This window comes from Stylophora pistillata, chromosome 2 (genome assembly GCF_964205215.1).
Source record: "Stylophora pistillata chromosome 2, jaStyPist1.2, whole genome shotgun sequence".
Classification (NCBI taxonomy): domain Eukaryota; kingdom Metazoa; phylum Cnidaria; class Anthozoa; order Scleractinia; family Pocilloporidae; genus Stylophora; species Stylophora pistillata.
In genome coordinates this window covers 24,203,424-24,221,814 of record NC_142520.1, presented here as the reverse complement: position 1 = coordinate 24,221,814, position 18,391 = coordinate 24,203,424, and the positions used below count along the sequence as shown (strand labels likewise).

The following is an 18,391-nucleotide window of genomic DNA, read 5'->3' as shown; positions in this document are numbered from 1 at the left end:
ATCTACCATAATGGCTAAGCCAATAAAAATTGTTGAATTGCATTATCCAATGATCTAGTTTTTAATAATGAGCATTATCCGGTAAGTATTGACATTAAATGTATGCATCATCCGCGTTTTAAGTTCTTCCTTTCACCAGATTTAATAGGCTATGAACTCTGCTTCATAAATGAACCCGCATTCCACCTCCTTAAGTTCAGTCTTTGTTCCTTGAGGAAGGAGTGAGGTATCATTTTCCGACCAGTGGCTCATCATTGAGCCCTCGTAGATATTAATTGTCATAGTCATTAATGAATGATGGAACAGAGAATTAACACTGAAGTGTAAATTAAAGTGCTAAATGAAACCCATAAAAAACTCTCTGAGCGTTAGCCCTAGTGAAGGTAGCTTAGTAGGCAGAGCAACGGTAGATCTAATTCGGAGGTCGTGGGTTCGATTCCAACACCGAGGTCACAAGGACATTTTCTTTATCTCGTGTAGTTGCCTGATACCCTTCACTAGGCTAACGCTCAGAGGGTTTTTCATGGGTTTCATTTACCACTTTAATTAATTTACGCTTCGGAGTTAATTCTCATCTACAGTTTCGATTATGTATAGTTCTTCAAAAATCATTTTACCGTCTGCATTCAAAATATTGGTTCATAAAAACCTTTTAAGATGTTTTGATGTCATTTTTACCACTAAAGACAAAATAAACATAATATAAGGAAATTTTGCTGCAACTAACTCCTCCACTTGACAATTCTCTACAATCGATTTTTTTAAAAGTTAAAACCTCAGCAAATGTTTTCATTAGCATAAGAATGTATCCATAATCGCGGTATGAATAACTCATTTATTCTAGAGATAAAAAAATACTTTCCACTATGTTGATCTATTCTATTGGAGCTTTTAAGTTTCTTCCACACAATTTCTTTGTGATGATTATTCATATATTATGTTATATTCAAGATAATATTAAACTAATCACTCGAGTCAATAATACGATGAGGTCTCGTATTTTCGAGTCCTAGGACCCAAGTCGTGTCTCTGGGAGTAAACTTGTAGATTCGAGGTAATAGACTTCCTCTGAAATAGTAAGCTGCCAAATCATCAGAGAAGAAAAGCATTTCCCTAGCGTGTGAACAAGCTGCTTTATAAGAAACCCGAGTATGTGCTACGGCTGCTAGTTCATCTCTCCGGGGCCCTTTCAAGTCGTCTCGGTCGTATTGCGCTAAACGTAGCCCAATTAGTGAGTCTGTTTTGCTCTCAACAAAAAAGTTAAAAATGTTAAAGGAAGTCTTGTATTTGGACCATCAGCTGGTTGAAGGTCACCCAAGAGACTGTGCGAAATTTTCCCTCTTAAACGACCAGTGTGCTGCAGGAAGAAAAACGAGTATTTAGAACATTCTGAAACGAGAATATGAATTTTAAAATTGAGTGTCGAAAGTAATCTGGGAGCCTCTGTTTTTGCTTTACCCTTTTCTTTCATTCGTCCAGAAACCTCGCACCATCCGCTCAACCAATCACAGGCAAAATGAAAACCAATCGTGGTCAGCTGCGTTTTCCCATGCTTTTGGTTGCTTGCCTGGTTTAAATATTAGTTCTCATTGGCTAATAATGATGTAAGCCTTTATTGTGATTGGCTGTGGTGATTAGATTGATTTCGGTTTTTCTACAGTAAGTTGAAAACTGCTTCTATTGCCCGTCTCTTGTGGTTGTTGATGTTATCTCTTATTCTTTTTTTGTAACAAATATTTGCGGAGTCCTTTAAACTCAAGGCAGTTATGTGCAACATGTCCTTCAACGGGAAGCTAGGATGATAATTCATCTGGATTCGAAAGGACGTAATGCCTTGGGCGAATAACATCGTTCTCTAAGTACTTACAGTTTTCGGCCTTTGAATTTTGGGAGGCGGTGAATACGAGCCACTCACTGAAACATCAAGAAAAATGTGAACTAGATAAAACTGATACAATCAGATGACGTATCTCTGACAACTAGGGTGGAAAGCGTTAATCCCGTCCTCTCTAAATTGTCAAAGATAATAACAAACAAATAAAAAACTAAAGAACCATCACCTATTGTTATGACTCACCAGGGTCCGGTGTGGGAGCTTGTCTCTGTGGAAATACTACAGGGAGTGGCCATAAACCTCCTCCAGCTACTGGCTGCACCACTTTGACAGCCTTAGCCGGATGGACTGGCGGATGGGACGAACAGCAGGGACGCTGCGTAGATGTCCGGCACCGTCTCGTAAGAGGACAAGAGGCGTTTGTCTGTGCGTGATGCGGCTCTCGAGCCTATAAAAAGAGACCAGGATAAGAGTTCGTCTCATGATTTTTGTGTGGTTACTATAACGTCAGCACTGAGAATTTTTCATTTTTCACATATGTCCTTTAGTTTTGCTCGCAGGCTAAGTGGCTGACGTTGCTACGTTACAGTGATCATCCCGTTTCGACAGTGAGAAGCAACTAAAACCGAGTCCACCGCGAGTTATTCCCCACTCCCTACAAGAATTTGCCAAGTCCCCGAAAATTCTCCAAAATCCATTTATAATCCAGGATGGAGAATAGAATGTCAGTAAAATATATGGGTAAAATGTCTTGCTCTAAAGTGCAACGGAATGCACCCAGAGCTTCCAATTCGGAGTAAATTGCACCAACCCTTGGTTCGGAGTTTTAGCAGTTTGTTTCATAACATAGAGACGCTATATCAAAAGCCCAAAGTCTCATTGAAATTTGGAAATCATAAGCACAAAAGATCACTTATTGCTAAGGTAACTATCTTTGTTCTCTAGCGGCGTCTAACCCTCTTCGAGAAGAAAGGACGCGGATAAAATCCAGGGCAAGAGGTTCAAACCAATTTAAAACAGAACATACACGTCAATTCAATTAAAAATGCAAGGGTTAGTGATTATGCAAGGGTTAGTGACTTCCTTTTCTAGACTGCCTGGTAAGCCACAACGACAACTCATTACGAACGACAGTTTACAGGAAACCGACACACACCGACAGATTACTAGACGAGTCATCCTACAACCCTACATCACACAAAGCCACAACTATCAGAACTCTAACACGACGCGCACAACTAGTATGTGACTCGACAGACAGCTTAGCCGACGAGAACAAATACCTTCACCGTGTTTTTACGAAGAACAACTACAACAACGACTTCATCCGACGAAACACTCACCGACCCACTACCACTACCGAAACAAACGACACCGCAACCCCTACGACTACAGCAACCATACCGTACATAAAAGGTATGTCTGAAAACATCTCGCGCATCTTACTACCCTTCAATATCCGCGTCGCCCACAAACCCATCACCACACTACGTCAGTTACTAACCAACGTTAAAGACAAAGACGAACCGAGGAACAGACAGGGAACGATTTATAAGATCAATTGTTCCGACTGCCAAGCCTCCTACATCGGTGAGACTGGCAGAAACCTCACAACAAGACTGACTGAACACAGACGGGCGACGAGGAAAGGTGATGTCAGCAATCACATTGCTGAACATCATCGACTTACCAACCACAACATTGACTGGGACTCTGCGCAATGCCTAACCTACAGCACTGACTATTTTCAACGACTGACTCTGGAAAGCTGGTTTACTAACTTAGAACAGACTCCCCTAAACAGATGTCAACAACTACCCGCCCCATACAAACGACTCATTCACGACATAAACATCACAAACGACCGAAAAAGAACAACCTAGCTTTACCGACAGACCGAAACAGACCAATCACGAACGACTTACGTCACTTGAGTCTTACAGCCAATAACATCACGGCAAAACCAACCGATCATTTCACACGAACTGGAATAAGAACATTCTACTGACAACAATCACTCACTTGACTCTGATGATGACTTCCGCACAGGTTGTCGAAACGTCAGTCACTGCCACCGACAACAGTCCTTCTCAGGACTACACTCACCCCGACGATCAGACTACACCTTCACATGTTACCCCCGGGTTCAAACCATTTACTGGGTTAGTGATTCGTTATGGACCGGGGGGGGGGGGAGTTGGAGAGAGAGTGAAGCGGTATGTGTCAACAATATCCTTCCATATGTCAAAAAAAATTAAAACGTTTAAGAACATCAGATAGTCGTGGATAGTCACGGATTTCTTTAGAACTCGAATTATTTTTAGTCTGCGTGCCATAAACCGTACCTGCTCCAACTCCTGGCCTTGATAGATCGCTGATCAGATGTTGCTTGTATTTATAAATCTGAAAGGAAGAAAAAAATAGAAATACGGAGATGAGAACAAAACCACCCAGTGTACAGAATAATGTCTTTAAGACGCCACCTTATCTGAAGAAAATAAAAAAAAAAACGCGATGAACCTGTCTCTCAAGATCTTCCACGCGTTCAAAAGCGTCGAATTTCAAGTTCCGTTCGTAATCCAGTTGCTGCATCATTTGCTTTAGGGCCTAAGAAAGTGGAATAAAAGTCAATCTAAAGTGCAATCGTTACGTTAGTCTCCAGAGGTAGAGAACGATGAAGAAATTGAGCGATAGAAAAAAAGTGGGAGTGTTTCTTTATCTCACCGTTTGCTCCAGGATTCTTCCTGTGGGTTGCAACTTTCTCCTCAGTTCACCCGTACTGCCTGCGCGAGGTAAAAAGAAGGGGGGAGGGGGTATAGAGGGGAGGGGGTATGAGAGGAGGGGGTATGGAGGGGAGGGGGTATGGAAGGAGGGGGAGGGGGTATGGGGGGAAGAGGAAATTGCGACTCAAAATACCTTCTTGGATTGTTCTTGCGCAGAAAGATTTCTCCGTTGATCTCTATCCAAGTTTTCTACTTAAAGCGGTTATAGTGAGGACTTCCTCGCAGGCTAGTGCAAGAACAGAAAATCGCGTAAGCTACACTGATCACTGGGCGAAATTCGAAACGAACTTTGGTTCAGAGAAAGACGTTTTTTCGTCTTGTCACGAGCGTAGGAAGAAAAAACGTGAGTCCCCATCAAGAAACACAATCAAAGACTACTCTTGTGCTCTAAGTTAGCCCTGATTTAGTTGTTTTTCTTACTTTAGCATGTGAAAGAACTAAATAAAACAGAAGGGAAAGAGAAAAGCTGAATTTATTTGATGAAATATTGATTTTATGAGGTTAAGTACTCTGATAACTATCTTCTTCCCATTTGTTTGTCCTAGGGGTTCAATTTTATTGACACATTCTGCCAAATACTTGATGGCCTCACAGATATGATTCAGGCATTCATCGATAACTGTCATACAGCTATAAATTATTACATATATATATATATATATATACATATATATCCATTCAAGGCAGTTGCTGCTTGCAGGTTGCTAGAGACTTTTCTTCATTTTGTTATTGACTTTCCCTACCCTTCCAACAAAATGTCCAACGATTTGTCTCATTTCTTGATATTCGAACGTTATTTTATTGTACTCATACAATAGGTAAACAATCCAATTAAAGGGACTAAATAAAATCATTTTTTTCCTACTCCCTCGCAATTTCTGTGCTTCTTTCAATGCTTCGTAGGATACGCAATTTTATGCTGGTCGGTAACAAATTAAAAAAAAATATTCGTTTTGCCTTTGGACGATTAGTTTAAACAGCATCCTAAAAATACGTTGAAATGCTTATACAAAAAACACAATTTATCGCATACAAACGTAAAGGTGAAATCTTAAAAAAATAAGTAATCCCAAGACTAAGTTCCGGCCATAAAGGTCAGAATCTGTTATTTTCCCGGAAATTAAAATAACATTGACTTAAGCAATGACTTAGTAAAAATCCTCAAACCGCTAATCACAATTTCCTTCGAACATAAACTATGATCACGGAGCAATGGGGCAACTGACTACTCTCTAAGTTCAATGGAAATTCTCTAGACATGCATATGGCTATGATAGCCTTACATTCCTCCTGAGAAAAAATGATCGAGAAAAACCTGTCAGAAAACGCTGACAGCGTTTTCCAGACGTTCTAACCTCGAAGTAAATGTTACGCCCGAGATCCTGTTGATAGATTAAGTTAGATAAAAAATGTTACTTTTCAGATTGCTAGTCCTGATAATTTTAAAACTTTCTCATTAAAAATATGTATAGAAATAAGTTTAAGCAAGATATCAAAGATCAAAACACTTAAAAGTTCTCCTTTTGAGTGTCGAAAGTTCTACATGCTCGTCACAGCAGTTCAACTTTTTGAGTCAATGGAAATCTTTAATGCCACTTGTTGAATTAGACGTTGGCCGTCTTTTGGTTGTCTCTGCTTTGCAAAGAAGACTCTTGACGTAGATTTCATCGGTATCTTCCTGGTTTTTGCTCCAAATATCAACATTTGTTGGTAACTACAAACTCCTCTGGATTCCAATGCTCACTGCCTCAGCTGTTAAATAAAAGAATCTAAATTTAGAATAGATCGTTGAGTTACAATAAAATTTTTCCCTAGACATGAAGAGATACACTACACAACAAGATTTTCATATAAGATATTTCCTTTTTAGCTCGTATCATCTTTTCTTAAAAGATTGTTGTAATCGTAGGTTTCTCCACGCGATTGTACCGCATCTCAATTAGCTGGGGCAAAAAGATAAACTTTTAACCCGATTAGAAGCAAAACAATAGCAAAAGCAACACTGCTCAAATATAAACAATGAATTATGATTCAAAGTCACTTTTTATGTTTTTAAGTAAAAATTATAAACAGAATAGTTGCTTACTTCAGCGTCTAAACATCGTTGAAATCCAGGCTGACGTCATCCCCAATGAGTACAAATGGTGCCCAGTGCTTCACCTCCTTGAACTTTCCAATTTCTCTCATACACTTCATGGCCTGATTGAGAGCTTCACTTGCCTTCTTTCCTTTAGCAAGCGCATCGTAGAAGAAACTCATGAACTCCAGGGTTCCCTCGTCGTCAATCGCCCACAAGGTTACCACAACAGATCTAGCACCTGCACCCAAAAGTGCTCGCGCGATGCCTACCACACCCTCAGCCATAACCTCCCCGCGAGCAGTGTGACAGCAACTTAATACAACAAGTCGTGCTCGCAGTCCAGATTCTGCCACATCATTCATTGTCATTAGGTAGTCTTTCTCTTGAGGTTTTGGGTTTTCTCTTGTGATGTTTGGTGCCAGAAAAACTTCTCCAGTTTCCATTTTACCATGCGCTGCGATGTGTACCAACGCCACCGATGACATTCGGTTTAACACTTCATCTTTTGTTGCCATTTCTCCAGTGACAGGGGCGATATTGAGGAAGCGTCCGATCATCTCCACCTCTTTCCGTGCTCCTGGAAGTTGCCGCAAACGTCTTCCCTGATAGGTGATATCTTTGAAACATGGGTCTCCAACAAGCAATGCACCAGTCGTCATATGAAATTGAGTTGAGCAATCAGGAATTAATTGGAGGGTCGTCAAGGACGGAAGCACACGAATTGTAAAAGAATCACTTAGATAAGTTGACTTGGAGTCCTCCAATGCTGCAAAAGGTACAAGGCAAAATGGCCCCTCAGGAACAAATGTAAGCTCTCTACCCTCGATCAAATCAGCAATGGGAGTAATGATGATTTCATAAAGCTTCTGTAAAGCCCTCGATTTCGAGTACAACACATCAATTGGGATGACATCACTCGCCATTGCCTCCCGTTTCGGCGAATCAAGCGAAGGATTTTCGCGCCTAACATTTATTTTTGCACCAATCTCCTCAAGAGCGGTTTTGTTCAGGTGCTCAATAAAAATTTCCAAATCATTCTCATACTTGAAACTATTTACATGTACCTTTCTCATCTGGATGTTATTGTTGCTGAGTATTACCCAGAGGTAAACGCAAGGACCATTTATAGCCATAAAAACTGTGCTCGATGGAACAGCACTCAGAAACGTATTGTTCGAAGAGCTGTTTGTTGAAGAATCTCCAGGCTGATATCTTGTGTCCATGAGATCTCTCAGAGACTGCGCACGTCCTTTTTCTGCGGCAAGAAGAGCCCCTACGACGTTACCTTGCTGTAGATTTGTACGCCACAAACCTTTGTACGCCGTTTGGTGTTGATCACGATAACAAATCTTCCACTCATCGTTGAGTTGAAGACTGGCCCTGATATCATCATACACCTCTACACTCGACTGAAAGTAGACAAACGCCTTCAAAACATTTCCTAGGCACTCAAAACTTTCACCAAGAGAACAGAGTGCGCATGCCTCTCCAGCCTTGTCTCCTACTTCTTTAACAATTTCCAGGTGACGTTCATCACACTCGATTGCTGCTTTAAACTCTCCTTGACTTAGACGAATTCTACCAAGAAGGCAAAAGCTTGTTCCCTCTCCGACCTTGTCTCTCACTTCCCTAGCAATTTCTAGAGCAAGGTGATGGTACTCGATTGCAGTTTCGAACTGTCCTAGTCTGCGATGAGCGATACCGAGATTGCCATAACTTCCTTCCTCTCCGACCTTGTCTCCCACTTCTTTAGCAATTTTTAGACGACGCTGAAGATATCCGATTGCTGTTTTAAATTGCCCTAGACTGACATAAGCGCAGCCGAGATTGCCATAACTTCCTCCCTCTCCGGCCTTGTCTCCCACTTCTTTAGCAATTTCTAGATCACGTTGATGGTACCCGATTGCGTTTTTGAACTGTCCTAGACTGCGATAAGCGCAGCCGAGATTGCCATAACTTTTTCCCTCTCCGGCCTTGTCTCCCACTTCTTTAGCAATATCTAGATGACGTTGATGGTACCCGATTGCTGTTTTGAACTGTCCTAGACCTTGATAAGCGCAGCCGAGATTGGCATAACTTCTTCCCTCTCCTGCCTTGTCTCCCACTTCTTTAGCAATTTCTAGATGACGTTGATGGTACCCGATTGCTGTTTTGAACTGTCCTAGACTGCGATAAGCGCAGCCGAGACTGGCATAACTTTTTCCCTCTCCGGCCTTGTCTCCCACTTCTTTAGCAATTTCTAGATGACGTTGATGGTACCCGATTGCTGTTTTGAACTGTCCTAGACTGTCATAAGCGCAGCCGAGATTGGCATAACTTGTTCCCTCTCCGGCCTTGTCTCCCACTTCTTTAGCAATTTCTAGATGACGTTGATGGTACCCGATTGCTGTTTTGAACTGTCCTAGACCTTGATAAGCGCAGCCGAGATTGCCATAACTTCCTCCCTCTACGGCCTTGTCTCCCACTTCTTTAGCAATTTCTAGATCACGTTGATGGTACCCGATTGCTGTTTTGAACTGTCCTAGACTGCGATAAGCGCAGCCGAGATTGCCATAACTTTTTCCCTCTCCGGCCTTGTCTCCCACTTCTTTAGCAATTTCTAGATCACGTTGATGGTACCCGATTGCTGTTTTGAACTGTCCTAGACCTTGATAAGCGCAGCCGAGATTGGCATAACTTCTTCCCTCTCCGGCCTTGTCTCCCACTTCTTTAGCAATTTCTAGATGACGTTGATGGTACCCGATTGCTGTTTTGAACTGTCCTAGACTGCGATAAGCGCAGCCGAGATTGCCATAACTTTTTCCCTCTCCGGCCTTGTCTCCCACTTCTTTAGCAATTTCTAGATGACGTTGATGGTACCCGATTGCTGTTTTGAACTGTCCTAGACCTTGATAAGCGCAGCCGAGATTGGCATAACTTCTTCCCTCTCCGGCCTTGTCTCCCACTTCTTTAGCAATTTCTAGATGACGTTGATGGTACCCGATTGCTGTTTTGAACTGTCCTAGACCTTGATAAGCGCAGCCGAGATTGGCATAACTTGTTCCCTCTCCGGCCTTGTCTCCCACTTCTTTAGCAATTTCTAGATGACGTTGATGGTACCCGATTGCTGTTTTGAACTGTCCCTGGTATTGATAACAACAGCCGAGACTGGCATCAGTGTTTGCCATAAATTTTAGTTTAGCATTAGATTTGCTCAGTAAATGAACCAGGGGTTTGCTATTGTTTTCGATCTTAAAACTTGTTAAGGATAAATAAATTATGAATGGATGTGCGAGAATGTGGTGGAATTGTGTTATTTATCAATTTAGAATACGAAACGGAACCTTAGGAATGGGAGCGCTAGCTCAAACTTGGGTTTATTCTGGAGATTTGATCTCTTTGATTATCTTAGAGTGAACTAACCAGCTCTCAAGCGCAGTTATTTGCTTAGTTTTGGTTTTGAAGGTGATGTTCGCCTAGAGATACAAACTAGGGGCCATCAGTTGGAAATCTTTTAATGAATTTTTGAAATGAAATTTTTTAAACTGAGATTTGCGCAGTAATTGAAAGAGCCCTTTGAGAATACTCCTAACAACTGCTCAGTGTGGTATCAGTGAACATCGCTTGCATTACGTGTACACGAATCTGACTGTAACGTGTTAATTTTCTTGGAAATATTTCCTGCGTAGCTTCTTGTATCACGTTTGAAACATTCGTGAAAGGATACGGCCAATCCCATATGAAACCAGCCTCTTGCTTCTTTATACAAGGAAAGCTCGACACAAGCACTGGCTCCTGAAAAGAAGGCAGCAGTCGGTGGTGCAAGGTAGCTATTACCGTCAAGGTACAAACGTATGCAGAAAACGATTTGATTTTTGTTTAGCTCGAAAACAAAAATTGTGATAAAGAAGAAATTATCAACAGTGGAAGAACTTAAAATGGACTATAAGGAGCTTATACAAAGCGGCTTCCAACGAAGGTTCAATTGAAAGTTTATTGACGTTTACTAGTGCTTTTTACCTTTATAGCAGATATAAACACAGCAGATATCATGGACACCTGGGTTGATGTATCCTGCTGTGATCCACACTTTTCATTTTTGACGAAATCATAGAAAGATTTTTGATGAATTATGGCTGAGAACCCACCTTTTTTGATGGCTTTAATTAAAGTGGGTTCCAATTGAACAGCAACTGCTGCATCATCGAGACACTCTTGGTAGTTTCCTATGGAATTTAGGGTATGAGTTTTAGGTGTTCATTACATGCAAATGCAGAAAAGAGGCCAAAAAAAATTGCAATGGCTTAAATCGAGGTCCATCTGCGAGGATCATTTCTTTAATTGATTTTTATGCGGTGTCACGAAAAACGAAATTTATTTCATTTAATGTTGTGATCAGATTCTCTTACGGAAAAAATAACTGTTAAAAAAATTTGCCTCGCTCCTAACCTGTGGTCTCCTATCCCAGCTAGTATCTGGGATGCACTGGGTTCGGCTTCTTTGATGCAATTTCTTAGATTCAGGTATGGATCCAGGGGAGGTGAAATGGGTTAATCCCCCCCCCCCCCCTTTTCTGAGCCCCGTTCCTTCTTTTTTTTATTATCCCTCAAATATTGAAATAATATTTGATTTCTCTGATTTCTCTGATTGCGGTGGAGAATATGCATAAGGGATGACTGGTTCTACCAATCAATCTATTCATTTTGAACCCACAAACACACTGTCCAGCATGTAATCCAAAAACGCCTCGTTTCCATGCTTTAACGACGTTGCGTTGTCGTCCTCCAGGCCAGGTCTGACTACTCTGCCATTCCGACGACGTGCGATTTCGATTTTTAGATTCTGTTTATAACTCTAAGGTTTTGCACCTCCATCCACAATGCAGCGCTCAATAGCTGGCTTTTTTACAATTCTAAAATAATACAATTGGCATTTGCGTTGTCTAAAATTCGAAAATGTTAATTATTCATGGGAAATCAATCATGCTGATGTACAGACCTCAAACACCTCAACCAGGCTTTGGTTCTATTATATTATTACAAAAATTCACCCCCATTTCATTATCCTGGATCCGCGCCTGAGATTGTGGTCCACTTGCGAGAATCACGTCTTTGCTTGAAGGAGATTGCGCATTCCATTATCTATCGCTGCACGACAAATTTATAAGTTTGAAATGAAATCCTTACCCAGATGGAAATGAGCTGCTGCCCTGTTACTATAAAGCTTGGCGTTGAGCCGTTTATCTCTGCAGTTGACTTGAAGTCCTTCAGTGTAGGAGTTTATCGCGTTATTAGCCTCTCCTTGTATGTATTCTTTGTTTCCTGTCTCGAGACATTCTTTTGCTATCCCTGAAAACAAACCGGGCTCAGGTTCGTTTGCTTTGTTTATTTTTTTATTTAGTTATATACTTATTTAAAGATTTGCACACAACTTACAATGTGGGGGTTGTGGAAATAATAAGAAATCATGTCCTCTACAAGGTTCGACTACCAGCCCAGCCCCATGGTAGTGACAATTCAATAAATATTTAAAAACAAGAAAAATCCTTCACCAATTCAGCAACAAAAGATAAATAAGTTAATTGATTAATTAATAATTAACAAGTGCATGTACTATATAAATTGACTCTTCTACATTTGGGACGAATAATCTTAGATGAAATCTTAAATCTTATTCTTTTTTCTGATGGTGACAAAGCTTGAAATCCGAAGAGTTATATTTTTCTGTTTCTAAAGTTATTTACAGTACATAAGAAAAGTTGATGTAAATGTGCCAAAACTATACTGGGGCGTCTTTCAAGAGTGCAATTTCATCTTGTTTTCTCACCTCTTAAAGGATCAACGTATACACCGAATTCATGGTCACATGAAGTTACTTGACTTTCCTCGGTCGCTGAAATTAACAAGAAGTTATTTTAAACTTATCAGTGATCACAGCAATGTGTAATTCTAACCAAGCGAATTTTCAGATTTCCAAAACCTTCAAGTTGAATTGCTCTCAAATAACAACCCCTTCAAAATTACCGTAAAGAGGACTTTCCCTTTTTTATAAAAGCCTTTTAACTATGACTCCTTTTTTCTTCGTTTAATATATTTTCACCTATTCGGGAAACGCAGACCGCAACATATCTTTGGTCAAGATCTCCTGGAGATAAAATGGATTTTCGGTTTGCTTTATCGCAGTAAATTTTTAAACACTCATGCGGAACACCAATAATAAAAGCCTGGAGCCCATTACTTAAAAGCCTAGTATTCGGGCCTACTCGCTAGCTAGAGAAATCTCATTCGCATCTTTTGTTTAGTCTCGTCACGCTACAGGGGAGAGAGCAGGTTCCGTGACGAAATCAAACGGCGGCTGCGAAGGAGAATATGGTAAGCGTGGCGTCAATGTAGTTTATTCCCACTTAGAATTGTTCAGAGAACAGTGACAACAGACCACAAAATACCTGTGTGTGATCTGATTTTATGTCAATGGGAAGGGTCTTTTTTGCTCTTTCTCTTGAACTATATATTTTTTGGAAACTTTGAAAGTTAATGATCTTTTTCTTGCACAAAAAAGAAAAAATAGTGTCCCATCTGAACCCACTTATCCAAAAATAATACCTCTTGTATGCGTTGCAAGCCTATGTTTCTCACTTGTGACCGGGAGCTCATCTTTTCCATCCAGTTCTTCTCCCGTTGTAGGGAGGTTACTTTCCGCCATAGCTGGAAATAAAATAGAATCAATTGTACTGTGCTAGAAAACATGGAAAGAGGAGAGTCGCACAAAAGTAATTTAAAGAGAACGTGAAACACATGTATATTTAACTATAAAGAAAGAGGGAGAATCTCATTATCACACTATTGTTGCAGCACACTATTGATATCGCAAAACTAGGGAGAACTTTGAAAATATCAGTAAACGCATCGCTGAAAAAGAAAATGTGTTGCTGTATAGTTTTGAAGAAGATATTTTGATAATTTCTAATAGCTGGTGAGGTGATCTCGTCCCTTAGAATCAGATTCTGCACCATCATCAGCATTCATTGAGCCCACGTTTTAATCTTTCAGCGAACGAAATAAATAAACAAGCTCAATATGTACCAAATTCAGTCTATTACTGAGCAAAAGATATATCTACTAAAACGGAACTCCAACTGAAAACCAGTCAGAAATAACTTGACTAACCACCTTGTGGATACGTAGTTCGAATAAATGAAGACAAAAGTCTAGAACCCTAGCAAACCACATTAATAACGGGTCAAGTTCGAATGATGTTGGCAAGCCTTCAAAGGAAAAATAATTAATCGCGACGTTAGCGAGGTTTCGTTTTCATACGTGATCAAGATTCATCGGATTTAGAAAAAAATAAACAGGAATCGAAGGAGGGAAGAAGTAAATGTTCCATTCATACCTATATCTCAAATTAATGATACGTTCAGTATCCGAGTTAAGAAACCCAAATGATTAATCGTGACGTTGGCGAGGATTCGTTTTTATATGTGATTAAGAATTCGTAGTGATTGTGGTTTCTAGGGTAAAGATTTCACTTTTGTTAGGTTTGTCACGTTTATCAAATATTCCTTGTTCTAAAGCGTTGGAATCCGCGAGCGCGGAGCGATATTAGACGAATCCTGTGCTCACACCGGCTACCAAGGTGGACAAAGTGTATGGTTTATTAATATGATTCCTACTTAGATTACGCAAAAACGAAAAAAATTGCTTGTAGCCGGTTTAATACCTCGTGTAATGTCTAATGACACCACTTTGTATTTATGTGACAAGGAAAAAAGGTTTTTTGACAGTTTTGGTTACAACGGAATCACAGTTATGTCTCTCGTAAAAACAAGGAAAATCACGAAGAGACTCGCAGATTCATGTAGTAATTCCTAAGGCGTGTAAATAATTTTTTTCATGCAATAAATTCTTTATTGACGAAGCTTTTGTATCGGTTCTTCAAAATAGAGTGAAGGAACTTAGCCAATACACAGGCTTTTCAAACTCACACTTGGTCAGTAATGTGCATAAAGAGGCTAATACATAGCCGCACTTGGATACGAATATTCATTTCTTCAAAGAGAAATCTTAAACTAGGGGGAAAATTCGTATTAAAAAGCGAAGGTATATCCTCTTGTTTATTTTGTCGATAGTGATTGCAAATTTGAATCAAAGACAATTTTGAAACACATTCGAAGAGCACTGAATGCAGAGATCTGCGGCATCGAAAACTCAGCTCGCCCGAAAATCACTCTAAAAAGTTTGGGCATAAAAATATAACAATTTCTCATTACAAGAACTATTTCCTTTAAAACATTGAGTTCAGTCTTAGAATCGCCCGTAGATGTAAACAAAAGCATTGCATGGAAAGTGAAACTGTTATGTTGATAAATCTGGTTGTGGTAACGAAATTGACATCTTTATATCTGAGGATATAAATGGTACCCTTGCTGCGTGCGATAAAGATGCCATGGTTTCGAAACAGAATAAATATCGAAGTTTTTGTATTTCATCAACAACTACATTACCGTTGTTATTAAATCCAGATTGTTGCTGCAATCCATAGACATGGAGCAGGTACGCAGGAATTTTGTAACTTTTGCTTTTTTTAACCTAAGGCTTTATTTGACACTTCGCTTCATTTTTGAGAAATATTGGTTGGTTTTGACATTGACGTGAGTTATAATTAAATATAACACGTCATCTAGCTCTGTCACGCGCTCCGCATCACGCGCTTTTGCCGCATACTTTTCACGTGCAGTTAAAGCTTTAACTCCTAAAGACCTGGTTGCTGCTACATGTTTCCTTTTAAACTACTCACGTGAATTTGGTTTTTTATCAAGATAACAACTTTTACCTGATAAGTTTGAGTATTCTCATTATTTATTTGCTGGATTTTACAATATTACTGGAAGAATTGTCATGTGAATCACTTCTGGGAGTTAAAGGGTTAGGGAAATTAAAACGCGCGCAGACTAGTCAGAAGTGAATTAAGTGAGAGAAACCAATACAAATTTATTTTCTTGATTTTTGTGAAATAATTTCCGATCTGAAAACAATAAACCAGGAAAATCTACTGAAATTATATTTAATTCAGTTGTCAGGAGGTAGAAACGCAGGAATACGCGCTTCCATAAATAACATGAGCTCTAAACAGCTGTCATAAATTCCAAATTAAAAATTGATTTGTACCTGTCAAACCGTCATCCGCTAAATCCCTCTATTCTCCAAAAGATGCCATTTGTTATATCTACATGCCTGAAAGTAACAAGAGTAAAAGTTTTGCTTTACAAAAGTTTTTATTCCTATTCATATATCTCTGTACGTTGCAAAAATATTTGAAGCATAATAGCCTCCAGTTTACATCAAAATAATTGCTCGTATTCAGAGTCATTGTGGTTTCTGGGGTAAAAATTTCCCTTTTGTTGGCTTTTTGTCACGTTATTCACAAATATTCCTTCTGTGTCTTTGTTCTTCTAAAGTGGTGGGACCCGTAAGCGAGCAAGATTTGGCGAATGTTGTGTTGCGATTGGCTACTCAAGAGGACCAAATGTGTTGTCTTTTGATTCCTGCTTAGGTCACACACATAAAAAAAAAAATGTTCTTTTATTAAAAACTGGATCATTGGATAATGCAATTCAAGACTTCTTATTGGCTTAGCCATTATGGTATATGAGCCAATATACCATAATCTAATATCTGTACATTGTAACATCCGGTTTCTTCCTACAAAATAAAGTCAAGAAGATTTGTCTAATATCTTGGGGGCGTTTTCCTTTTAATAAAACAATTATTTCACTCGCGCTTGTTGGATATCAGATGATTATAGCCAACTCGCCTCGTTGCCTATTTATCATACCATATCCAACACTCGATCTTGTAATAATTGTCAAGTAGCCGATTAGATATCTCGTCTAATGTCAGAACTAGACAAATATTATTGTCACATGAATAAAAGGTTATTTTTGGCAGTTTTGGCTACAACGGAGTCACAGATACTTCTCTAGTAAAAACAAAGAACATTATGACGAGACTCGTCGATTCATTCAGTAATTCCATGGGGCATGTAGATGTTTGTTTGTATCGCGCAAAGAATCCTTTTTTTGACGAGGATCTCGCCTCGGTTCTTAAAAACCTAGTGAAGGTCAATACGCAGCCTTCTTAAGCTCACACTTGGTCAGTAATGCACATGAAGGTGGTAATATAGTGCACGTGGATATCAGTTTTTATTTACCATCGAGTGTAAATTATATCTCGAACTCCTTCAAAGAGAAATTTCAAACTAGGTGAGATAGACCGTTATTAGAGAATTAAGATGTCTTATGGGTGCGTATCGGAATGGGACTCTGTTCCATCTGGTGTCCCGCAAGGTACCAAACTAGGTCCCTGGCTTTTCTTGACTATGATAGACGATTTACCGATCACCAACGCCTCTCTATGGAAATTTGTCGACGAGACGACGGCCTCAAAGAAAGATCACCCCAGTGGAGCTCAAAATACCACGAACTAAGTAATAGAGTGGTCGAAGAAAAACAGACTAATACTAAACATAGACAAATGGAAAGAGCTGCGAATTGGTTTCTCTTCAATTCCAAGGGATTTTGATCCAGTTTCAATAGATGGTAAACACATGAAATTGGTTAAACAAGCCAAACTCTTGGGTGTTACCATCTCCGAAGATTTGAAATGGAACGCTCACATAACTGAGATTACCAAGAAAGCAGCAAAAAGAACCTATTTCCTTGTTCAGCTAAAAAGAGCTCACGTTCCACCAAAAGACCTTTGCCACTTTTATACGGCATGTGTAAGATCCATAATCGATTATGCAGCACAAGTTTTTCATTACTCTCTCCCTGAATACCTCCACCAAGAACTAGAACGTATTCAGGAAAGATATCTATGAGAGTCATTTGTCGTGGTATGCAACACGAACAGGCCTTAGTTATTATGAGTCTTCCATGGTGAAAGACCACCATGAAAATATGTGTACAGCAATATTTTGCGATATAATGAACGATCCTCAGCATAAATTAAGTAAACTTTTACCACCCCGCTATGTAAGCTCTCATAGGTCAAGGCACGAGCGTACCTTTGCTTTGCCACTTTGCAAGACAAATAGACTTAAAAACAGTTTTTTTATTGCTTCGGCCAGAATAGTCAACAGCCACAAATAATGCACAGTTTCCACCTTACGATGAACTATGTAATTTTAATACTAAGATGTCTACATGTACATAGTAATTTCTATTTTATATCTGTGAATACGCAATTCAGTTCATACTGCAAAGTATTTACCAATAAAGTATCTATCTATCTAAAAAGCGAACGGATATCATCTTGCTTAGTATGAAGATATTGATTGCAAATGTGAATCAAAGACAATTTTGAAACATAATTTAAGAGCACTGAATGCGGAGATCTGTTGCATCGAGAACTCAACTTGCCCGAAAAAAACTTTAACTTTGGATATAGAAATATAACAATTTCTTATTACAGGGAATATTTCCTTTAAAACGTATTAAGGTCAGTCTTGGAAATGTCCGTAGATGTAAACAATATATTTGGATGCATGGAAAGTAAAACCGTCATGTTGATAAATCTGGTTGTGATGACGGCGGACATTGACATCTTTACGTGTGAAAATATACATGATGCCCTTACTGCGTGCGATGAAGATGTCATGATTTAAAAGCCGAAAAAAAATGCTGGTATTTCACCGACAACTACATTAACGCTATTA

At 39.5% G+C, this 18,391-nt stretch overlaps 1 protein-coding gene across 1 annotated transcript; it reads right to left on the bottom strand.

Moving 5' to 3' along the window:
* Positions 1 to 5,071: 5,071 nt before the first annotated feature.
* On the bottom strand, positions 5,072 to 16,232 carry LOC111333726 (uncharacterized). Its single transcript, XM_088751392.1, has 9 exons — positions 15,844 to 16,232; positions 13,279 to 13,380; positions 12,503 to 12,568; positions 11,863 to 12,024; positions 10,825 to 10,902; positions 10,379 to 10,471; positions 10,263 to 10,274; positions 6,704 to 9,635; positions 5,072 to 6,369 (listed from the first exon to the last, which is right to left on the bottom strand). Exons 2-8 carry the CDS (start codon positions 13,376 to 13,378, stop codon positions 6,712 to 6,714), a joined length of 3,435 nt encoding a protein of 1,144 aa, XP_088607518.1. The 5' UTR covers positions 13,379 to 13,380; positions 15,844 to 16,232; the 3' UTR covers positions 5,072 to 6,369; positions 6,704 to 6,711.
* Between the last annotated feature and the right edge of the window lie 2,159 nt (positions 16,233 to 18,391).

Coding starts and splice junctions, on each gene's coding strand:
- LOC111333726 (XM_088751392.1), bottom strand. CDS start 13,378: ATGGCGGAAAGTAACCTCCCTACAACGGGAGAAGAACTGGATGGAAAA. Junction 12,025..12,502: donor ATACGTTGATCCTTTAAGAG/GTGAGAAAACAA, acceptor GTTTGTTTTCAG/GGATAGCAAAAGAATGTCTC. Junction 10,903..11,862: donor AGCAGCTCATTTCCATCTGG/GTAAGGATTTCA, acceptor TAAATTCCATAG/GAAACTACCAAGAGTGTCTC.